This window comes from Capsaspora owczarzaki (genome assembly GCF_000151315.2).
Source record: "Capsaspora owczarzaki ATCC 30864 unplaced genomic scaffold supercont2.9, whole genome shotgun sequence".
Taxonomy (NCBI): domain Eukaryota; class Filasterea; order Ministeriida; family Capsasporidae; genus Capsaspora; species Capsaspora owczarzaki.
Window position 1 is genome coordinate 532,662 of NW_011887300.1, and position 21,667 is coordinate 554,328.

Genomic DNA, 21,667 nt, shown 5'->3' on the forward strand with positions numbered 1-21,667 from the left:
GAGAAACAGGACAACAAGTCATTACAATCATAAAAGGAGCGCAGAAAGCACAAACAACGTGTACTGATACAACACACACACACAAAAAAGAGCAGCGCGGAAAACATTGCAACATGCATTCGAGACTGAGAGCTAAACACTTATAAAAAAAAAAAGAGACTTGGCCGCTCAGTTATCGCCCATGACGCGATCAGCCTGGAACTTTTCGCGCTCAAGAGCAAGGCGAACAGCGCCGGGAACGTCGGGGATGATGAATGCGACAATGCGAGTCAGAATAAAGACGACGTGCTGCAAAACAGAGACAAGTCAAACAAACAAACAAACAAACAAACAAACAAACAAACAAACAAAAACAAAAACAAGAAAAAGGGCACGGAAGGTGAGCAATCTCATAAACGAAAAAGCATTTTTGACGTGCTTTTAACACAAAACCAAAATCTGAACACAAAAACCCCCCTTACCTCAAAGACAATGACAAAGGCAAAGCGGGCAGCAAGCATCTGCCAGAAGATGGGCAGGTACTCGCCAGTGGTGTCACGCCATGCATTGTAGTGGCAGGGGGGACCAACAGGGGCCGTCGGGTAGCTGTCCTGGATGTAGTTGTTGAGGCTGCCATGGACATCCTTGTACACGAGGCGGGGGATGAACTCGGAAGTGAAGGCAATGACAAAACCGTTGGTGATGACGGAAATGCCACCGACGACCGTCAGAATGGCCTGCCAAGTGCCAATGTCCTCAGCGGGAATCGGCGGGGGACGGCGAGTGGTGACAACGAGCTTGACGGCATCAAGGCGGATTTCAACAATGTTGTTCAGGAAGCCGAGCAAGGGGGCAAGCGGGAAGGCGGCAATGAACAGGGTGATGAAGCCGTACTGCAAAACCATCTCGAGGTACTCGCCAAAGAGGCCGCCGAACATGTTCAGGCTGGCGTCGCGCTGCCACTGGGGAGAGTTGACTTGGTCGACCTTGCGCTTGGACGAGATGGACTTGAGCATGGGGACGGCAAGCTCGATAATGTTGCCGACGACCTGCTTACCAGTGAAAATGATGACCAACTGGATGGTGAGATCCATCATGCAGCCGTAGGGCGGGCAGCCGTCCAGCGTCTCGCCAAACAGCGTGTCCGACGAGCCAGGCACGTTGCGGAACTTGCCCTTGAAGAAGGCGACATAAAAGATCGAGGCGTACGAGTTGACAAACTGGAAGAGGAAAATCTTAAAGATGAGAACGTCGTCATAGTCGGTCTGAGTGCGGTGGTTTTCCCAGTCCGTCATGATGGTGGCGAGCTTGGTGTAAATGCGGTTGAGAATCACGATACACGTCAAGTTGAGAAGCGCAGCCGTGAACGCAGTGAGGGCAGACGCATTCGAAGGGTCCCTGTTGTAGAACGAGGCGCGGACAGCGAGGCGGTACGACAGGACGGCAACGACGGCAATCAGAACGCAAGCAAGCAGGGTCACGATGGCAAAGACGGAGGTCAAAAACTTGAAGATGCGACGCTTGAAGGGGTAGTATTCCTCCTCCACGCCGGAAATGGGGTCCTTGCGCATTTCGGTACCATAGTACTGCGGGCGCGGCGGTTCGTCCTCTTCCAAGCCAATCACATCCCAGTCAAACACAATCTCGGCGTTGCGACGCTTCCAAAACTCGAGGAAGAGCGTCGCCCACAGCGACATGATGGCAGCGAACGGAAGGGTGGCTTCGTTATCAAAAAAGTTTGAATACTGGTACGTGTTGCAGGCGTCGCTGAGGGTGTAGTTCTTGCACGTGTTGCACACACCGCAGATGACCATTGAAGAAGAGCAGACTTGTTGGGCAATTTCGTTGTCCTTGTAGGTGCCAACGCCGTAAAGGAAGACGAGAATGCCAAGAATGGACGGAATGAAGAGCCAAGTCGTGTAAAAGCCGAGCCAAGCATAGTAGAGGCCAATTTGCTCGCCATAGTAGCGACGGATGAGGTTGAGGGGCTGGAAGCGGAAGAAGCACTTGAAGCGAGCCCACTTGGAGGCCAGAATGTAGCGGACAGAGTTGGCCGGCGGAGGCAGGGTCTCGCGGTTGGTGGGGCCGTCGTGCAGGGGGTAGGTGGCAGTGAAGACGTTCTTGAGCTGGAGCGCCGGCACACCCACGTCGGACGGCTTGGGGCCAAAGCGCGTGCGGTTGAGCATCGAGTACACGAGCAGCGAGCGCTGCGTCTGGTTGAAGAAGAGCTTGGGGTCTTCAATGTTCAGGAACTTGTCCTTGCGGTCGTAGCGGAAGGTGGCGGTGAACGACTCCTCCTCCTCATCCAGCGGAACGCCCGCACGGCAGCACACCATCAGCGTGTTGATGACACCGCGCGCAGCCTGTTCAGCGAACGAGATCTTGGGGTAATCGGCGTCGCACTGCAGGGCATGGGCATGGGCATGGGGTTTTTGGGTTAGGAAAGCACACACGCAAAAAAAAAAACACACAACCACAGCACGCACACACCTTGATGGACAGCTTCAACTTGATGCGATCAGCCTCGTGAAGGAGGCGGTCGAACGAAGACGAGACCTTGTAGCATTCCCACAGACCATCGGAGGACTTTTCGTGCTCAATGGTGAGTTGGAAGCGCTTTTGGAGCTCGTCAAGGTACTTGTTGCGGCTCTCCGCGGCGGCCTCAAACCACTTGTTGTTGGTCTGGACAACCAAGCAGTAGTCGATGGGGTCGCCATTCTTCATGAGGTAGTTGTCGGGCGACGACGAGTCCTGTGTTGAAGATGAAACGAGAAACGGCGATGATTGTCACACAGCGTGAGTGAGTGTTTTCGAGCTCGATGAAATACAACGGTTGAGAATGTCACGCCCCCTTCTGAATTTCTTATCGATGGTGACTTTTGTTATACAAAAAACAACAAAAACAACAAAAACACACCCGAAAACCAAAAACACCAAATTTGGGCGAATGTTATTGAAACTGACTAAAAATAAATCTGCCAAAAAAAAAAATAAAAAATAAAAAAAATTGCGAGTTCCTTTTTGAAAGCTGGACTGCAAAACAGCCAGCGAGCCCACGACACGAGACACACACACGACACAGCACGAGATAGACAAGCGCACTACGTCTCAGACGGAGCGATGAAAAGACGGGACAGCAATGGAAAGAATGGAAAGGGAAAGGCTGAAAAGGCTTAATAAAAAAAAAAAAATGAAAAAATAAAAAAAAATCCACATTTCGCTCTGCTGCTGTTTTTTCTCACTCGCTCGCACTCTCGTTCTCGGCACTTTCGAAGCACGGCTCTTGCATTTCAAAGGAGCGCACTTCAAGCCTCTCTACGGGGGTTGGAATGGAGGGGGGGGGGCGAGACGAGTGGCTCAAGCAGCGAGTCAAACGAGTGAAGGGAGAAAAACAAAATAAAATCCAGTGTCACAACATGAGGTTTTTTTTTTTTTTTTTTTTTTGGTCTTTGGTTTTTGGATGAATCAGCACACTTGAGCAGCGAGGGCTGACCGACCATCCACAGTTCAGCACAAGACAAGCCTTCTTCTCGAACAAACACGCAGACGGCAGCAGAGAGACCAATGACGGGGAGCAGCAGCAGCAGCCGACAATGAGCGCGCAAAGAGAAACAAGGATTCGTTTGAATCTCAATAATAAATAAATAATAATAATAATAATACTTTTCAAAAGCAATCCTTCAACAGCAGCAAAGTCGGGTCTCTGAGTGTGTGTGTCATGGGTGTGGATGTAATGCGAGGTGCAGCGAGTGTGGTGGCAATAAAATCGTCGTTACCGCGATCGAACCGGTGCGGACTTCGTTCAGCTGAACGTCAGTCATATTTGAATAGGAAAAAAAAAAGAAAAAAAAAAAAGATGGGAATGAGCTCGATTTTGTTTTTGGGTGAATTTGATGAATTTTGGGTGTGAAGGAAGAAAAAAGAAGTCGAAGGAAGGAACAAAGGACAGCCAGAGCGAAATATGCAAAGGGGAATGAATCGGGGTGGAGAGGGGTTAGGGGGAAGCGCGAGGAAAGAGGACGAAGGAAAATGCTTAAAACTTGCGCCCTTCCTTCCAGCATGGAACCTACCATCCCAAGCTGTGAACCTGCGCAGAGCAACCCTTCATTTTGTTGAGCCATGTTCTCTGGTGAAATTGTTGGGTGTGTTCTGCGCTGGTTTTTGCATTGCCTGACAAAACCGCAGCGAAACCAACAAAGGATTTGCAAATTCGCAGAGGTTCTTTCTTCTCGCTCTCCACTCACTCTCCACACCCAGCCCACAAGCAAATCGATATCACCATTGAGCATAGGCAGTAACAAAAGCCCCGATTCTTTTGCTCTTCCAATTGTTCACAGCGTTCATCTCGGTCTTTCTGCATTTCGTTCCAGCAAGTTGTTGTTTCGCCCGGCTCCTCAATGTCAACTGCTGTGGTTCCGATTTCAGTGCGTGATTTAGCAACTCAAACTGCAAATCAGTCTTTGTATTTGCTCCGAGGTGTTGTTCCATCCTCAGGGCACAAGAGGACCCCCCTGGATTGAAATTCACATCATCCAACTGCACAGTAAATGCATGGCGCAGACGACCTCGCTCAACGTGCCCACGAGCGCTCCAGACATCCTTAGGAAAGCCACTGGTCCATCGAGCAGAAGCAGTTACCATGAGGTGCTGCAATTGCGACTCGTTCGTCTCAGTCACGTATCGCAGCTCGCGTGGTTGAAGCCAAGAGCCAGAATCGCGCACACGCCCAGCCAACCCGAGACTCTGGCGACAAGCACACATCATCATCCTGTTGCAAGACGTCGTTCTTCAAGACGGCGCACTGTTGCTCAAGGGCAGATCGCCGCCAGCCTCGTTTCACTCAATGCTCGTGTCGCGTCAAGCTCCAATGGCGGCGCAGTGACGCTGCAAGTCAGCCCGTGTCCTCCTGCTGCTGCTTCAGAGCATGGTCACGTTGGAGTCGACTCGAGGGTTTGGATCGGCCTTGTACTGGTGCATCCGCTGCTGATCCAATCACTGTGGCTTGCTTTCACCGCTGAACAAAACACGAGCTCAAGCACCTCCCGGCGAGTACTCAACATGCGAGGTATCTCGACCATTGCCAAGGCCTATGCAATGTACTTGCATGCGTCCCCAGCGGATTTTGCTGGCCAAACCGATCGGCACCGAGCAGTTACGCTTATTCTCATGTCGCCGCCAATCTGTCCTCGCCAGCTTCAAGCTGACTTTGTGTGGTACGTGTTTCAACCCAAAACAATACCAGTGCTACATTGCCATGCCTGCAACCTCACGTGTTTTGAACTCTTTGTATTCTCTTTCAGGTCGGCGATGGTCGGAGCTCTGGTTGCTCGACGAGCTGCAGCGTTGGGCGTCACAGCGTGGCTGTCGACCTTGGGAGGAGCGCACTCTGCACTGGGCGATCACAAGCACGAGCACGCCCTCGAAGCAGGCCGCCTGGCGCTCCAGCAGTTACGCGTGGCCATCCAACTCGGCGATCCTGGTTTGGTCGTTCGCTGCCGGCTCTTTTTCGCCTATTGCCTGATTCAACTGGGCCAATTTAAGCTTGCGTATCAATTGATCCGTTTCTTGCGGATGGTCGGCAAGCGAACGCGCGATGCAAAGGTAATAATTGCAATGATTTTGATTTGGTTGCTTGAGACGCTGCGCTTTCTGTCGAGCTCATGTTTGTTGCCTTGGTTTGTCCCCAACTATGACGACCTCAACAGTTTCTCATCATGTGCCGAGCCGCGTTGCTCAAGCTCCAACTCGCCATCCAGCGCTCTTCGATTCCCAATCTCGCGATCGAGTGAGTTTCTGCCATTCCTGCCACTGCTATTTTCCCACCCTGTACTCCACCCTGTCTCTCTCTGTCCGTTTGTTGTTCCCATTGCCTTTGTACTGTACATGTACATTAACGTTTCATTCCCAATGTCGATTTTCCATCATTTTGCTCCATTTCGCCCGCTCCCACTTCTTTGCTCATTGTTTTTTTTTTTCTTCTTCTTCCCTCTTTCATTTCATTTCATTTGTTTCATTCTTCTTAATTTCACTTTTGGGAGCGATCGATGATGATGCACCCAGATCCCGCCTTCCAAGCTCAAGGTAGTAAGTAGTAGTTTGAAGCCGTCCTTTTGCTTCTTCTTCTTCCTCTCTCCATTCAAACGCAGCCGTCATTCGCTGACGCCACTTCGCCTTCCATTGACGATGCGTTCGTGCATCTACATGGTCTTGGCTCCCCCCCCCCTTTGTCGACGTGGCTGCCGTCGTCAGACTTCTGGTTTGAAATGAGACGTGGCAGCAACTCAAAAAAAAAAAAAAAAATAAAAAAATAATAAATTCTCCTTTTTTTTTTTTTTTTTTTTTTTGAGTTTTTCCATTCAAACTGTGTCGATCAACGCTTTTTTTTTTGCTTCCTCTTCTTCCAATGCGTTTGTTCACTCTTTTGTTTCCTCATTCTGACGTTGTCATTCTCATTGTGCTCTACATTGTCGCTCGCTTGCTTTCCTGCAATCTCGTCTTCTCTTCCAATTCCTGTTCGGTTTCAAAATCGCTGCGATCGCACTTTTTTTTTTTTTTTTTTTTTTTTCTCGTTCAGTTCAGTTCAGTCATTTTGTGATTTTTGACACGTTCAGTTCATAAAGAGAGAGAGAGAGAGAGAGAGAGAGAGAGAGAGCGTGTTGCTGTTTCATTGCATCAAACTCACTGAGCAAACAACCCCCCTGCCTTTTGCTGTGAAATTGTAGGCGGGTTTGCGCAGTTTGCTGCTCCTGGTCAAGGTCAAGGTCAAGGTCAAGGATTGCCACCTCCGACTGCCGCCTCGAGTCATACAAGCGCAGCACATCCTCCCCACGCAGGAGGATTCCATCAGGCTCCGTTGCAAGCACACACGGGCGCAGGACCGGGACTCCCGCCTCCGACACAGATGGCGCCGCGCACGACGACTGACACATCAGCATTTGGCGCGCCTCCACCGACGACGACTGGTGCTGCGTTTTACTCCCCGAGCGGCCACGCAGGCACATACCCTGGCCAACACGCTGCACCACAGGAGGGTCTCATGGTCTCGCAGGGGCGTCAACCGGGGCCGCCGGGACCCGCTGCTCCACCGCCGCTCTCTTCCTCCTCCTCCTCCTCCTCGGCTGGCCAGCAGTTCCACACTTTGCCGCAGCCGCCACCCGGAGCACCGTCATCTCAGCAGCAGTTCCACGCCTTGCCATCCGGAGCGCCGCATCAGCAGCAGTTTGGACAGCAGCAGTTTGGCAACACTTCTTCGCAGCAGCTCACTTCCCCTCCGCAGCAACACCAGCAACCACAACAACAGGCCCCGTCTCAACAAGCATGGCAGTCTCCTGCGCAACCGCCGTTCAACCCGGCCGCTGGGCATCCTGCGCGCACCGACCCCAACTCGCTTTCCGGGCCAATTGCCAGCATGAGTTTGCAACCACAGTCACTTCAGTCGCAGCCGCAGCTTCCTCACCAACCACCACATGCTCAGCAACCGTCGCAGTTTGGCGAGCAGCAATTCCCATCGAGCCAACAACCCGGATTCCACGCGGCCGCACCACCCCAATCGCTCCCTCAGGCTGCCGCCCAACCCGGTTATGCGCCTCCGCAGCAGCAGCAGCAGCAGCAGCCCTCGGCTTTCCCACCTTCACAGCAGCCCTTCTCGCCTCCTCAGGCTGGTTTGACACCTGCTGGAATGCCGCCTACTGATGCCGGATTCTCTGCCACCTCGCCTCAAGGAGCATCGGCCAATCGTCGGCGTTATCCCACCCCTGCTGCAGCAGCTGCCTCGTACGGAGCCGCTCCTCAACAGCCTCAACTCAACAGCCAGATGCCGCAATCCCAGCCGCCATTCAGCAATGGACCGCCTGGGTTTGCACCCCAAAGCGGCCAGTTTGCCGCGCCAACCCAGCCGTTTGGCAATCAGCAGCAAGCGCAGCAGCAAGTGCAGCCACAGCAGTTTGGCCAGCAACCTCCCTCCCAGTTTGGAGCTGGTCCTGGTATGTCTGCTCCGCCTTCCACGCAGCAGCCACAACAACCGCCCATGCAACCAAACCAGTTTAGCAACCAGCCATCCTTTGCTCAGCATCAACAACAGCAATTCTTGCAACAGCAACAGCAGCAGCAACAGCAACCGGGATTCCCACAGCAGCAACCTGCTGGATTCCAACAACCTGGATTCCAACAGCCACAACCTGGATTCCAGCAGCAACAACCTGGATTCCAACAACCAAACCAGCAGCTGCAGCAACAGCAGGGCGGATTCCAACAAGCAGGCAAACCCCCGCAAAAGCAAAGCCGAATTGATCCCAATCACATTCCCTCGCCAGTGGCGGTCATGGAGGGTGACCAGCAAACCTTTGACGGCGTTGCAGCCTACATTGCAAGTGCACCCGTCGCCGGCTTGGCCCCTTCTGCCTCGTTTACCGGAGCGACCACGCCCACCGCGACTGAGAGCAAACACATTCCGCCTCTGGCATCGACAACCGTTCGTCTCGTTGATGACGGCAACTGCACACCGCGCTTTATGCGTGCAACAATCAACAATGTTCCCATTTCCGAAGAGCTGCTGAACAAGACCAAGCTGCCGTTCGGCGTCATTGTGACTCCTATGGTTGACACGACGCCTGGCGAGCAGCCAATCTACGTTGCCGACCACGGCACCGATGGACCCGTGCGATGCAACCGTTGCAAGGCCTACATTAACTGCCACGTGACGTTCATCGATGGCGGCCGCGCGTTTGTGTGCAATTTGTGCAGCCAGAAGAACGAAGTGCCTGCAGCCTACTTTTGCAACCTCGACCACACTGGCCGGCGTCTCGACGTGAACGCGCGTCCCGAGCTCCGCTTTGGCTCGGTCGAGTTTGCTGCCACCAAAGACTACTACAACCGTCCTCCGCTTCCTCCGGCCTACGTGTTTGTGATTGACGTGTCGTGGCACTCGGTGCATTCGGGAGTGCTCTTGACCGTCATCCAGGCCATCAAAAGCTTGCTCGACTCGCTGCCCGCTGCCGTCCCAGTCGAATCCCCGAGTCAACCTGGCGACGATCGCATCGACAGCGAACCTACGAGCAGCTCCGCTCGCGCCACTGGCAGGACGCGGTCACCTGTCAAGGTCGGCTTTATCACGTACGATCGCGCAGTGCACTTCCACAACCTAAACCCTTCGCTGACGCAGTCACAGATGCTCATTGTGAGCGACGTGACGGATGTTTTCTTGCCGCTGGCGCCCGAGGGCGGGTTGTTGGTTGACGCGTTCCAGTCGCGCTCTTTGATTGAATCCTTCCTCGATCGTTTGCCGCAGCAATTCCACGACACGAAGCAATCCGACCCGGCGATTGGCCCCGCGTTGCAGGCCGCCCATCTCGCTGCCAAGGATCGCGGAGGCAAGGTTCTCTTTTTCCAGACCACCTTGCCCAGCTCGGAGCTTCCCGGCAAACTGACGCGACGAGATGACGTCAAGTTGCTAGGCACGGACAAGGAAAATACCATCATTGCGCCCAACCCCACCGACACGTTCTACCGCAAGCTTGCCACAGACTGCACCGCATCCGGAGTGTCTGTTGATCTCTTCCTCTTGTCGCCTTCGTATCTCGACGTCGCGACTGTGAGCCAAGTGAGTGCGTTGACTGGCGGTTCTGTGTATCACTACCCGAACTTTACAGCCGCGCTGGACGGCGAGCGTCTCTTCCGCGAGATTCGCTACACTGTCACCCGCACCACCGGCTACGACGCGCTCATGCGTCTGCGCTGCAGCAACGGGCTGCGTGCTGTCGAGTTCTTTGGCAACTTTAGCATGCGCAACACAACTGACATGGAGTTGGCAGGCATTGATGCTGACAAGGCGATTGGCATCCAACTTCGGCATGACGACACGCTCAGCGAGCGCCAAAACGCATACTTGCAGCTTGCCCTGCTGTACACGAATGCGCACGGGCAGCGCCGCATTCGAGTCCACAACATTGCGCTTCGCATCTCGAATGTTATTCAAGATGTGTTCCGGCACGCTGAAATGGACACCATCCTGAATTTCATTGCCAAGCAGGCTGATCGCGATGTCCACAAGAAGCCACTTCGCGCCGTCCGCGACCATTTCAGCGATCTTTGCATTGCCATTCTGACCAACTACCGCAAACACTGCGCGGCCAATTCGTCTCCTGGCCAGGTAAGCAGACGGGGGGGGGCGGAGGTTGAAAGTTTCGTCATGTTTGCTCTTTTTTTTTTTGTGTGTGTGTGATGGATGTTGATGGCTGATTTTGTGTTTTTGGTCGGTTCATTATGCTTTTGCCTGTAGCTCATTCTGCCAGAAGCTCTGAAGCTGCTACCCGTTTACACCAACGCCCTTCTCAAGTGCGATGCGTTCCGAGGAGGGTCTGCTGTTGCGCCTGATATTCGCGCGGCGACCCTGCATGCCCTGTCGTGCATGGCTGTCTCCAATTCCATCCCTTTCTTCTATCCTCGGTTGTTGTGCGCAACTGACGCTCGTGCCAGGGATGTTGTTGATGATCGTCTGCCTCGACTGGTGCGCACGTCGTATGAGCGATTGGATGATACGCAAGTGTATCTGTGTGGTAAGTTTCGGTGCAACAGCTGTTGGCTTGTTGCTTGTTGCTTTATGGCGCTCTCTCTCTCTCGTGTGTGTTCTTGCTCATCATCCTTTTCCTTTGCCTCGTGTCACTCAGAGAACGGCGTGTACTTGTTTGTTTGGGTTGGGCGTAACACTTCGAGCGAGCTGCTGCAATCCTTGTTTGGTGTTCCGACATTCCAGGCCGTTGACACGACAAAGGTACATGTGGGATGGTGTATTGGCGCCCGACTGCTCTGCAACCAGCGGCTGCATTGTGATTTGGCTCAGCTCAATCCCACTTTTTTTTTTCCCGGGACCAGACATCACTTTCGGCGTTCGACAACCCCATCTCTTCCAAAATGCGATTGTTTGTCGACATCCTTCGTCGCCAGCGCCTCTCGTCCCGCTTTTTGCGCATGAGCATTGTGAAGCAACAGGTTTGTTCGAAATTATCTGGCGTTGGCGTTCCGATCGCAGCCATTTTCTTTATCATCTCACTGGTTTTGTTTTCTGCTTTTCGTTGACAACAAAGGACGCTTCGGAAGTTGCCTTCCTCAATATGCTAGCGGAAGACAAGGGTCCCGATACCATGTCCTACGTGGATTATCTTTGCCACATTCATCGCATTATTCAAGCCGATATCTCGACCAATTCCTAATTGACGTGTCTGCCTTTCTGTTTGCCATTTTTCAGAATGAAAGCGATTTTTTTTCAATGACAAAGACGGAAACAACAAAAGCGCGTCTCGGCAATTTTTTCCCGCCAAACATTGTCTTGGCACTTTTTTCCAGCCAAACATCACCCCAGTGAAAGTTCACGAGAACAAAAAGTAATCGGCAAAGGATTTGCGCTCACTGTGCAGATACTTCGGAAGCTGGCTGGCAAACTCAGTCCATTGCGCCTCGGACAAGGGAAAGGTGGAACACATGTCCTCCGGGTCCATTTCGCCTCGAATCTTGGCAAGCACATGGATTTCCGCCGGATAGCCGACAAACACCTTGATCTTCGTGGCATCATAGGGCTCGTCGATTTCGTGGTACTTGAGCGAATAGCATGCCAATTGCGAGCCAGGGATGCATGGCTCCTCACGCGCCAAAATGTCCGCGTGGAATTCCTTGGGAAGTTTCGCCAGAGTGGTTGCAACGCCTCGAAGGTGTCTGAAACTGAGATAGATGCCCATTTTGTGCGGTACGGAGATTGGTGAAAGAAAGACTGTCCGAGTCATCTTGGACTGGTCCAATAAGGCTCTTCGAATTCCAGTCAGTCAGGTTGGTTGATTGCAGCACGTGTCGGCTGGGCAGTGGAGTTGAGCAAGGGGGGGGGGCAGGGAAGTCTCAGAAATTGAGGACGGTGGAAAAACGTCCGTTGCTTGTCCTTGTTCTCGTCGCTCGCCGGGTGGAACTCGCCAATCCATGAAAGAACAAACACCAACATACACCCAACGTGTGCGCTTTGCAAAACAAAGTCGGTTCAGCAATCATAGGAGTGCCAGTCTTAGAATTCTTGCCCGGCACCTCGCCTTCGTGCCCAAACAACAACCACACCTCTCAATCGAGGTGGCTGTGATTGAACACTCCCACTCGAACTAACACACCAACCCCCCGCCTCCCCATCCTGTCTTTGTCTTGCCCGTGCTTGATATTTCAAAAAAGGAGCAGAGTACTGTTTGAGCGGGAGTGGTGCGGGGAATGCAATCCAAGCAGAACGCCGACAGTGCTGCTGAGCAAGTGGCGATAGTCACCACTGGCTCGCTTCCACGTTCGACGCCAAGCCACCACGGTCCAGTCCGATCATCACCCATTCAAACGCCGCAAATCCCGGTCTCAGGAGGCGAGCAGAGCGCGTCTGGCTCGAGCTCGCTGCCGCATTCGACCGCGGGTCTGTCATCATCATCGGCGTCCTCTGCTGAGAGCACTGCGCTCTCAAGGCGCCTGGCACCGCTCCAACCGCATGCAAGTCTCTCGTTGGACCCTTCTGGACCCACTTCCACGGCGCTCATCACACCGAACGGCGTTGGAAATGCCGGCCCTGGATCTCCAGCTCAACCGGCCGCATTCAAGTTCATTGGCGCACAGGGCTACCGACCTGCAAGTCGCTCAGAATACCTGCTCCGATGCTGGTGCATCAAGCGCAACATGTCCATCAAAACGCTACTTGGAGTGAGTGAGGCATTTTTTTTCCCCCTCTCGTGCTCGACACTCGACACGACCCAACCATTCACCTGCGTTTTTGGTTTTGTTTTGGCTATTCCTTTGACTCGGTTATTTTGCTCCACATCTCAGATCTGGTTCTTCGGGACGTTTCTCCTGGCAGTGATTTTGAACACGGCTCTCTTTGCTCGAAATTCAGGCGACATTGTCGACAAGGTCTTGTCGCTTGGGTTTACCATCCTCTTTCTCGGCATCCAGTTTGGATTTATCTGCTGGTTTGTCATGACGCTGACACGACCCCTGCGGGCGTTCGAGCAGGACATGAGAAACATGACGAAATTGCTCGAGGCAATGAATGCAGATGAGCCAGCCCCACCACTTTCCGCGCAGCCCAAACCGAGCGTTGGCCAACCAGCAGCAGAGCCAGCTTCGCCTTTGCCTGTAGACCACGCGAGCATCGCAGTTCCCGGGTCACCCGCGAACGATCTCGAAGCGGGCAGCGCGGCGCTCGCGGAAAATGCAGCTTCGTCAAGCAGAGTCTCAGAGCTGACTCAAGTGTTTGAAGCACAGTCTCAACTGCTGACAATGGCGTCTCGCACTCACGAGCGCAACCATCGCCTTCGCACAGACTTGACCATGGCGTATGATACCGTGTCACAGTTGATGCAACGATTGCAGCAGCGCGAGCGCCAACTTGCTGCCGCTCAGCGCGAATTGCTCGACTTTGAACTCATTGTTTCTCAAATGGCCGCTGCCGATGAAGCCGCGCATGGTGCAACGGACGACAACGTATCCGTCTATGACGATGACGACCAGCAGAGCCTTGCCAGTTTTGCAGAGGCCGAGGTTGAGGACAATCCAGCCCCGCCCTCGGCTGCCCCGCGTCTCGAGGTGCCGGCGCCACCATCCCGAGCTCGTCGTCCTTCATCTGTGTCTCTAAGCGGAGGAGACATTGAACGGTTGAAATACCAGGTGGAGCACTCGCGCCAACAGGGCATTTTTGCCGACACAGCGTTTGAGGCCAACCGGCTGGTGCTTCCCAGGACTTCTCTGCCACTTTCTCCCCCGCCTCGCGTTCTGCCGCCGCCGGCAGCTCACAGCGGAATCGACCAAGTGTTGGCCGCAGTTGGCTCTGCGCCTGCGGTCATTTCAGTCACGCCCGCCACCCCACACGACCCTGCACCGCCACCCAATCCCCTTCCAACTGTTCAGCCCGTCGAGGGTGCGTTAATAGCGCCTCCACCCATGCATCCCTCGTCCAACACTACTCCGCGACTCGTCTCTCTGTCGTCTCAGTTACATCGACGGATTGAGCCGCTTCTCGGACTCTCGCTCCGGTCTGTCTCCAAACCCTTCACGATCAGTATCGGCACGTGGAATGTCGGCAATGCCGCGCCGGTTGGAACGCTGCTTCCGTGGGTTGATCCTGGGGCAGACTTGGTCGCAATTGGAGTTCAAGAGTGCGCGTATTCCGCTCCAGAAGGAAGCAGCTGCGAGAGTCACTTTCATAGCCTCTTGCTCGATGCTCTAGGATCGCAATTCTCAACTGTCACCGTGTGCAACATTCTTGCTGCGGCAGGAATGCGCGCTCCCAACACCAAAGCCTTTTATGACACGGCCGGCATTCGCCTGTTTGTGTTTGCACGCCGCGCCATCGTTCGCTACATTTCCAGCGTGCAGACGGACGCCGTTCGAACGGGCCTGGCCAAAGTTGGCTTTAACAAGGGCGCGGTTGGCGCGTCCTTGCGTCTGTTTGATCTTTCCATCTGTTTTGTGAATGCCCACTTTGCGGCTCACCAGGAGAAAATCCGTGAGCGCAACCAAGACTTTGGTCGCATCATCTCCAAAATGAATCTGGGCGAGTCGGACGCGGACTTTTCAAACGCCTTCCACGCTGTCTTCTGGATGGGGGATTTGAACTATCGTATCGAACGATCGCGCGATGCCGTTCTCAGCACCATCTCGACCGTTCAGCAGGACCAGCAACGCGTTGCAGCCGAGGCTGCTGCGACCCATCTCGCTTCGTTCGAGGCGCAGTCGCAACTGGCGAACGAGGCGTCTGGCCTGCCAGCCAATCCGTGGCGCGATTTGCTCAGCGTGGATCAGCTCAACCTAAACCGCGCCGCTGGTTGCGTGTTTGCTGGATTTGACGAAATGCCCATTTCTTTTGCACCCACCTTCAAGCTCGATCCTGGCGCTTCGACATACGAGTCGGTGAAGAAGCGTGTACCATCGTGGTGCGATCGCGTCTTGTACAAGACTCTGCCCGGCGTCTCTGTTTTGCCCGTTTCGTACGAATCCGTGCCCACGATGCGCTCCTCTGATCACCGTCCCGTCCAGGCAAAGTTCACCATCGATATTCCGCTCCCGCGCCCGGTCTCCGTTCAGCGCATGTTCCCTGCACGACTCGTTTTGACAAACGTGATTGTCACCCAAGTGCCCAATCCTCCAGCATACGTCACCTGGTCTGAGGGCGTGGATTCTGGCCATGCGCATCATCATGCCGCCGCCGGCGTCGACACTGCTGCAGGTCCGTCCTCACCCGCGAAACCAGCTAGTGCCCACCGTATTCCGACAGAGCCGGTCCTTGCCGCTGGACTTGCCGGCACTTTGGCGCCTGCAATGAACGCTGCTGCTGCCGCCGCTGTGATTGCCAGCCCGTCCGTGCACAGTGAGGGCTCTGGCGTGGTTGTTTCGCTGGACGACACCAAAGCGGAAACGAGCGCTCGCGGGGCGCTACTCACGTTTTTGCCAAAGTTTGGCAAAAAGCGCAAACCTTCCGATGACCACGATGACGCTCCAGGAGATGCCGACGATGACGCCATGCACCTTGGCGAAATTGCAATGGACAGCGAGCAGCTCGGAACCGATGCGGACAACTCGCTCCTCTTTGCCAGCTCTTTTATGCAAACGGTGGTTTGGTCGCAATGGCACCGCCAGTCGCTGACGCTGGATTTGTGGGAGACCGAATTGCAAGAGCTGGGAACGTTGCATGTCAAGATCTTCCTACGCCGGAAACTCGATCAGTCGGCCTCCTACTCTGACTTGTCGGCGCTCGACGAGCGTCGCAAGGCAACCCATCGCCTTGGCGAGGGAGCGCTTGGGCTCCGGTCTGTCGTCGACGCGCTTCTGGCCAGCTCGCCGTTGACACCCGCCACCAAATCGGTTCGGCCATCGGACGGCGACGCACCCACCAAGCAAGTGAATCGCGAAACGCCGTTTGATGTTCCCTTGTTTCAGAACGGTCGGCTCGTTGCGCACGTTCGTGGCATGGCGAAACTGTCGCGGCGCAGTAACCGTCGGACGGCTGTGCGGTAGCGCACTAGTCATGCCGCTACTCCACAAGCAACTGCGTACGACGATGCTGCGAATCGGGGGGGTTGATTGAGAAAGCATTCACAATAAACAACCAACCAAGCCAACAAACACACACACACCAAACAAAAAAAGCAAAAAAAAAGCAAACACAAACAAACCTCAATTCAACAAAGCGTTATAGGTATCAGTTCCTCCGGCAGTCTTGATTTTCTTTCATACATTCTGCGCTGATAATGGGCTATGCACTTTATTTTTCTCCACTTCGTGGCATTCAGACGATTCTGGCGAAATTCCCCAAGGAACTCCATCACGCAATCTTCGAACACCAGGGCTGCCACATCCCCGGTTCTACGTTGTTTGTGTATCCGCTCGAAAGAGGCGAGCTGAGTGAGTATGATGACGACCACGCCACAAAGGTTAATGTCCTTGTCTGTTTGAAGAAGGAAGAAGATCATTTTGTCGCCAAGAATGGCTACCACGCTTACCCTTACCTCCTGACACGCTCCAAGTTTCCACTGTCTGATGAGGACTGGAGTGAGTTTGTCAAGCACCTGCCGCCATATCTGCATGGGGAACGCAAGTCCTTTGCCGATTACTTTTTGATGGATTTCGTGTAACTTTGTGTTTGGCGCGAAAACCTGAGCTGAGAAATCCGGTTTCTTGGCTTTTTCTCTTGATTTTGTGCTGCTTTGCCTCGGACACCTAGTTCTTCATTGTATTGAATACAGCGACGCATCTGCTCGATCTTTCTGGGAGTTCAATCCACGGGCTGGTCGTCACAGATCCAGAAACACTCGCTTGTCGTGATTTTGTCAACTACGATGCATTTTCAATCTATGGCAATCTATGGCGTATTTTGGAGTTGAGTGAAATTCATCATCACTAGACCCAAGTACTTTTCCCCAACTTGATTTTAACTTTGAATTTGGCAAACATCTTTTTGTTTAGAAATTGAATTCGAAACAACAGTCAGTCTTCTTTTCCTTCCTCATTCTGTTTTTCTGACTCGTACTCACTCGTTGATTTTCGTGTTGTTTTCACCCGAAACCAAAAAAACCCACACATCTGCAACCATGTCGGCAATGGTCTCCCAAGAAGAGGAGGCGTACAGTGGCGAGGAAGCCATGGGCCCGATGCTCGTGTCTCGACTCGAGGTGAGTCTTGCCATGCTGTCTTGCACCACCTCCTCTTCCCCCCCCATCACACAAGCAATACAGAAGCGATGCTGGGGTAGCCTCAATCGTGAGGTGACACAGGCAGCCAGCTCGCTTGCAACAAAACGTCGATGCAAAAAAAAAGAAAAGAAAAAAAAAGCGCGCGAAAATGCGTTTGTTTCAGTTTCAAGCCACTTGGGTTTGTGTCGCTTTGTTTCGACACAAGCCCGACTCTCGCACCACTCTCCCTGTATCACAAACACACCACTTGCGCGAAGCGAGTCCGTGTGGGATAAAGTGCAACTGGACGACACACACACACTCACACGCAAACACTGAACACAATTGCAACAAGTTGCAAGTTTTCCCGCCAAGATTGATTTTGTTTCACTTTTTGACGCTTTTTTCATTTTTTTTTTCTTCTTTCTTGCAGGTCGCTTGCTTGCTGTCTCTTTCTCTCTCGCTCACTCACACACCCACGCTTCTCCAACCCATGCTCACTCTTGTCGTCCTTGCTTGCTTGTGGTCTGCAACAGCAACATGGCATCTCGGCGGCAGACACCAAGAAGCTCATGGAGGCGGGCTACAACACTGTCGAGTCGGTCGTCTACACACCGCGCAAGACCCTGCTGACCGTCAAGGGCATCTCGGAAGCCAAGGCCGACAAAATCATTGGCGAGGCCACCAAGCTGGTGCCCATGGGCTTCACGACCGCGTCAGAGTTCCACCAGCGGCGCTCCGACTTGGTGACGCTGACCTCTGGCTCCAAGGAGCTCGACAAGCTGCTCCAGGGCGGCTTTGAGACGGGCGCCATCACCGAGATCTTTGGCGAGTTCCGTACTGGCAAGACGCAGATCTGTCACACGCTGGCCGTGACGTGCCAGCTGCCGACCAGCCAGGGCGGCGGCGAGGGCAAGTGTCTGTACATTGACACGGAGGGCACTTTCCGTCCGGAGCGTTTGCTCGCTGCTGCCGAGCGCTACGGTCTGTCGGGCCCCGATGTGCTCGACAACGTGGCCTATGCGCGTGCCTACAACACTGACCACCAGCTGGCGCTGTTGATGCAAGCCTCCGCCATGATGGCCGAGTCGCGCTACGCGCTGCTGATTGTCGACAGTGCCACCGCGCTCTACCGAACAGATTACAGTGGCCGTGGTGAGCTGTCTGCTCGTCAGATGCATCTGGCCAAATTCATGCGCTCATTGCTCCGACTCGCCGACGAGTTTGGCATTGCGGTTGTCGTGACCAACCAAGTCGTCGCCCAGGTCGACGGTGGCGCCATGTTTGCCGCCGATCCCAAAAAGCCCATCGGTGGCAACATTATGGCGCACGCCTCGACCACCCGCTTGTATCTGCGCAAGGGTCGTGCCGAGACGCGCATTTGCAAAATCTACGATTCCCCGTCTCTGCCCGAGGCCGAAGCCGTCTTTGCCATTAACGCCGACGGTATTGGCGACGCCAAGGATTAAATGATGTTTGGTTGACGGTCATGATGATGATGATGATGTGTGTGTTTGCCGTGTTGATTTTCGTTTGTTGGGTTTGCCGACGTTGAACAAACAAAAAATACCAAGTTACTTTTGGAAATTGACTGTCCGCACTTCTTTGGAATGGCTGAACTCGACAATGAGAGTACTGTACATATTATTAACATGAAGGCAAGACATGACGACATTGGGGATTTAGCAGGGAATGATGGGCAGCCGATAGGTCAAGGCCACACCGTCGTCAATCAGGAAGAGAATCACAGCTTTGTCTTCGACGATACCTGCAAAAAAAAAAAAAAAAAAAAAAAAAAAAAAGAGATTGCAACGGTTCAGCACTTGCACACACTGCTGATGACAACTTCCGAATGCACGTACTGCAAATCACATTGGATGCCCCAACTTGGTGGCCATGAAGGAACTGAGCGAAATGCTTGATTGCGACACGAGCGACGGTGAATTGTTTGGGGTCTGTTGCTTCTTGCTCTGGCTGCAGGCCATCCCCTGACACACCCGATGACAAACAATGCAAAACAAAGTCAGATGGAGACCTGCCCCTTGACCAGAGTCTCAAAAACAAAAAAATCAACTCTTGAAAACAAACACTCACGCCACTCGGGATTCTGCAAGTTGGGAAAGGAGGCGCGGATTTCCAGCATGTCCGAGTCCACTCGAAGCCAAAACGTCTTGTCATTGTTGGCCGCAATGTCGAGGTGGCTGCTGATCGTCTTCATGCGCTCGACAACGTTGCGCAGCAGTTTGAGCGACGGCATGTAGATGGACACCTCGGGACGCGGTAAGACGGGCTCTTGGTAGTCGTCAATCAAGGAATGGTGCAAAATCAGCATGGGAATCTGCTGGCAGAGCAGGCGGGGTCGACTGTTTTGTCCGGGTCGAGTGTTTTGAGGGCGCTGCGCTTTGAGAAAAATGCCAAAGAAGATGAGCGAGATTCAGCCTGCCAAATGGTCAACAGGAAAAAGATGATGGCACTCACCAGCACGACATCGAGAACCAGGAATGGAGTTTCCTCCTTGCGGATCATGCGCATGGTCACCGTGTCGGCGTTGTTGGCCGTTTTCAGCGCGCGTTGCAGCAAATCGAGCGAAATGTCGACCAGAATTTCATTGTTCTGGTGTGTGCTTTGGATTCTGTATGTTTTAAAGATGGATGTCTTTGTTGTGTTGCACAGGAGGTCGATTTGAGGTCAAATGGTGAGACATTGCTTGGGTTGACCAACGAACTCTGTATGAACGACGTTGCTCTGCGTACCTGTGTGATGTCCGACCAGACGCGTGCTGCTCGGTCGGTCACATCGCTCTGCAGCACAAAGTGGAGTTGTGTTGGCGTGAATCGAATCACGCACTTGTGCGAGATTTTGGCCAGCGTGGCGACGATGCCTGTTGAAGGGAGTGCAGAGAGCGAGCGAGCGTCAGTCAGTCAGTTCAACGGCCAGTCAGTCAGCCGGCGTTGCGCGGCCAACACGTTTGGAGATGTGGCGGTGATGTCGGTTGTGGTAGTAGCTTCGGTCTGCGATGCCACGAGAAAGAGGGAACGGCTGGGTGGATTTTGCCGGGAAAACGAAACGAAACGCGCGTTTCAGTTGCTTGCAACGCTCAACCTTCAACCTTCGAGTCTGTTCCACTGGACTGGCTGAGTTGCATGAGTTCAGAGTGACTCGATCTTGCTACAAGGACATTTGGGTGTGTGCATGTGTGTGTGTGTGTATGTGTGTGTGGGACGAAACGCACGCTGCAACTTGATGACATTGTCGACAATGTCAATGCTCGCTTTGAATCGCATGTGGGAGAAATGGAAGAGGAGTGAAAGCGTTGCGTTGCGGGAAGTCCACCCGCCATACGAGAATTACAACGACAATTTAGTATCAGGCTGAAGCGGAATGGCGATGGTTGTGGGGTGAAGGCGGCAACTTGAAAGAGTCCAACTTGAAAGAGTTCAACACAGGTCCAAACACAGCGACCGACTTTGGTGCACTGCCAATCACCTTTTTCCCTCCGTTTGTGTTGCAAGAGCGGAACGGGATGCGGTGCATTCCACCAGATATGGCCGTGGCTGAAGTGCAGGACTGTAGGTATTGAAGCAGCCCGTCCTGATTTGGGTTTTGTTTTGGGGCTCGGCTGCTTTTCGCGCTCAGTCGTTCGCTTGCATTGCCATTCCGTCATGACAGATATTCAAAGCTCTGGCAAAATGCTGCAAGAGGCGAACCAGCCAGCGCACCTGTCGTATGAGAACATGACTCGCAGACAGCGTGAGTTGTACGACAAAGTCAAGACGCCTGAATCCGACCATATTTGGTAAGAAAGCGAAGAGGTGACACACGACAACGTGAGCTGATGAAATGGAGGACAGGTTTCTCGACCAACAGATTGGCGATGCTGGAGCCCAGGCGATTTCTGAGGCACTCAAAGTGAACACGACGTTGACTCAGTTCGGGTAAAACATCTCACTTTGACTGGTGCATGTGAGTGCGTGATATCAGCAGAGGGCAAACAGAGTGCTCACTGATGGACAGTGTGGGCACGAATCAGATTGGCGATGCTGGAGCGACTGCAATTGCTGAAGCACTCAAAGTGAATGGGAAGCTGTATTGGGCCGAGTAAGCCACCTCCCTTTGACTGGTGCATGAAATTGGATGATCTAGTAGCGTTTTCGGGAATCCATACTGATGGAATGATGGACAGGCTGGAGGATAACCAAATTGGCGATGCGGGAGCCCAGGCGATTGCCGAGGCACTCAGAGTGAACACGACGCTGAAAGATCTCATGTAAGGCATCTCACTTTTGCTGATGCTTGTGAGTGGATGATTGAGCAGAGTGTTTTCGAATGATTCCTCATGGAAGGGACGGACAGACTGTACGCGAACCGGATTGGCGATGCGGGAGCTCAGGCGCTTGCCGAGGCACTCAAAGTGAACAAGACGCTGACTAGCCTCAGGTGCAGGATCTCGCTTTGACTGAAGCATGTGAGTGGGTAAACCAGCAGAATGTTAAAGAGTGCTCACCGATGATGGAGGG

General features: G+C 53.4%; 8 protein-coding genes across 8 annotated transcripts; 5 read left to right on the plus strand and 3 right to left on the minus strand.

Moving 5' to 3' along the window:
• Window positions 1-38: 38 nt before the first annotated feature.
• CAOG_05555 (hypothetical protein) lies at window positions 39-3,822 on the minus strand. The gene is made up of 4 exons (XM_004346178.2): window positions 3,756-3,822; window positions 2,470-2,730; window positions 462-2,381; window positions 39-288 (listed from the first exon to the last, which is right to left on the minus strand). Exons 1-4 carry the CDS (start codon window positions 3,798-3,800, stop codon window positions 169-171), a joined length of 2,346 nt encoding a protein of 781 aa, XP_004346228.1. The 5' UTR covers window positions 3,801-3,822; the 3' UTR covers window positions 39-168.
• Window positions 3,823-4,414: 592 nt separating this feature from the next.
• CAOG_05556 (hypothetical protein) lies at window positions 4,415-5,984 on the plus strand. Its single transcript, XM_004346179.2, has 3 exons — window positions 4,415-5,192; window positions 5,280-5,580; window positions 5,685-5,984. The coding sequence occupies exons 1-3, from the start codon at window positions 4,531-4,533 to the stop codon at window positions 5,766-5,768; spliced, it is 1,047 nt and encodes a 348-aa protein (XP_004346229.2). The 5' UTR covers window positions 4,415-4,530; the 3' UTR covers window positions 5,769-5,984.
• A 715-nt stretch (window positions 5,985-6,699) lies between these two features.
• Window positions 6,700-11,267, plus strand: CAOG_05557 (protein transporter Sec24-like CEF). The gene is made up of 5 exons (XM_004346180.2): window positions 6,700-10,126; window positions 10,256-10,532; window positions 10,644-10,747; window positions 10,849-10,965; window positions 11,061-11,267. Exons 1-5 carry the CDS (start codon window positions 6,881-6,883, stop codon window positions 11,184-11,186), a joined length of 3,870 nt encoding a protein of 1,289 aa, XP_004346230.1. The 5' UTR covers window positions 6,700-6,880; the 3' UTR covers window positions 11,187-11,267.
• A 75-nt stretch (window positions 11,268-11,342) lies between these two features.
• Window positions 11,343-11,708, minus strand: CAOG_05558 (hypothetical protein; the record flags this gene model as incomplete). Its single annotated transcript, XM_004346181.1, has 1 exon — window positions 11,343-11,708. One exon carries the CDS (start codon window positions 11,706-11,708, stop codon window positions 11,343-11,345), a length of 366 nt encoding a protein of 121 aa, XP_004346231.1.
• A 508-nt stretch (window positions 11,709-12,216) lies between these two features.
• CAOG_05559 (hypothetical protein) lies at window positions 12,217-16,737 on the plus strand (the record flags this gene model as incomplete). The annotated part of the gene is made up of 3 exons (XM_004346182.2): window positions 12,217-12,687; window positions 12,811-15,987; window positions 16,272-16,737. The coding sequence occupies 3 exons, from the start codon at window positions 12,217-12,219 to the stop codon at window positions 16,611-16,613; spliced, it is 3,990 nt and encodes a 1,329-aa protein (XP_004346232.1). The 3' UTR covers window positions 16,614-16,737.
• Window positions 16,738-16,969: 232 nt separating this feature from the next.
• On the plus strand, window positions 16,970-18,741 carry CAOG_05560 (DNA repair protein RAD51 1). The gene is made up of 2 exons (XM_004346183.2): window positions 16,970-17,150; window positions 17,687-18,741. The coding sequence occupies exons 1-2, from the start codon at window positions 17,070-17,072 to the stop codon at window positions 18,617-18,619; spliced, it is 1,014 nt and encodes a 337-aa protein (XP_004346233.1). The 5' UTR covers window positions 16,970-17,069; the 3' UTR covers window positions 18,620-18,741.
• Window positions 18,742-18,832: 91 nt separating this feature from the next.
• On the minus strand, window positions 18,833-20,434 carry CAOG_05561 (hypothetical protein; the record flags this gene model as incomplete). The annotated part of the gene is made up of 6 exons (XM_004346184.1): window positions 18,833-18,918; window positions 19,013-19,138; window positions 19,245-19,545; window positions 19,629-19,805; window positions 19,904-20,031; window positions 20,383-20,434. The coding sequence occupies 6 exons, from the start codon at window positions 20,432-20,434 to the stop codon at window positions 18,833-18,835; spliced, it is 870 nt and encodes a 289-aa protein (XP_004346234.1).
• Window positions 20,435-20,694: 260 nt separating this feature from the next.
• CAOG_05562 (hypothetical protein) lies at window positions 20,695-21,606 on the plus strand (the record flags this gene model as incomplete). Its single annotated transcript, XM_004346185.1, has 6 exons — window positions 20,695-20,719; window positions 20,820-20,946; window positions 21,002-21,085; window positions 21,165-21,248; window positions 21,334-21,417; window positions 21,504-21,606. 6 exons carry the CDS (start codon window positions 20,695-20,697, stop codon window positions 21,604-21,606), a joined length of 507 nt encoding a protein of 168 aa, XP_004346235.1.
• Window positions 21,607-21,667: the final 61 nt, after the last annotated feature.

Bases quoted from the DNA above. Each gene is read 5' to 3' on its own strand.
- CAOG_05557 (XM_004346180.2), top strand. From the start codon at position 6,881: ATGGCGCCGCGCACGACGACTGACACATCAGCATTTGGCGCGCCTCCA. The intron at 10,127-10,255 runs GTAAGCAGACGG...TTTTGCCTGTAG, and splicing joins CCAATTCGTCTCCTGGCCAG to CTCATTCTGCCAGAAGCTCT. The intron at 10,966-11,060 runs GTTTGTTCGAAA...TTGACAACAAAG, and splicing joins TGAGCATTGTGAAGCAACAG to GACGCTTCGGAAGTTGCCTT.
- CAOG_05555 (XM_004346178.2), bottom strand. From the start codon at position 3,800: ATGACTGACGTTCAGCTGAACGAAGTCCGCACCGGTTCGATCGCG. The intron at 2,731-3,755 runs GTAACGACGATT...TCTTCAACACAG, and splicing joins TCCGCACCGGTTCGATCGCG to GACTCGTCGTCGCCCGACAA. The intron at 2,382-2,469 runs GTGTGTGCGTGC...CATGCCCTGCAG, and splicing joins AGTTGAAGCTGTCCATCAAG to TGCGACGCCGATTACCCCAA.
- CAOG_05560 (XM_004346183.2), top strand. From the start codon at position 17,070: ATGTCGGCAATGGTCTCCCAAGAAGAGGAGGCGTACAGTGGCGAGGAA. The intron at 17,151-17,686 runs GTGAGTCTTGCC...GGTCTGCAACAG, and splicing joins TGCTCGTGTCTCGACTCGAG to CAACATGGCATCTCGGCGGC.
- CAOG_05556 (XM_004346179.2), top strand. From the start codon at position 4,531: ATGGCGCAGACGACCTCGCTCAACGTGCCCACGAGCGCTCCAGACATC. The intron at 5,193-5,279 runs GTACGTGTTTCA...ATTCTCTTTCAG, and splicing joins CTTCAAGCTGACTTTGTGTG to GTCGGCGATGGTCGGAGCTC. The intron at 5,581-5,684 runs GTAATAATTGCA...CGACCTCAACAG, and splicing joins AGCGAACGCGCGATGCAAAG to TTTCTCATCATGTGCCGAGC.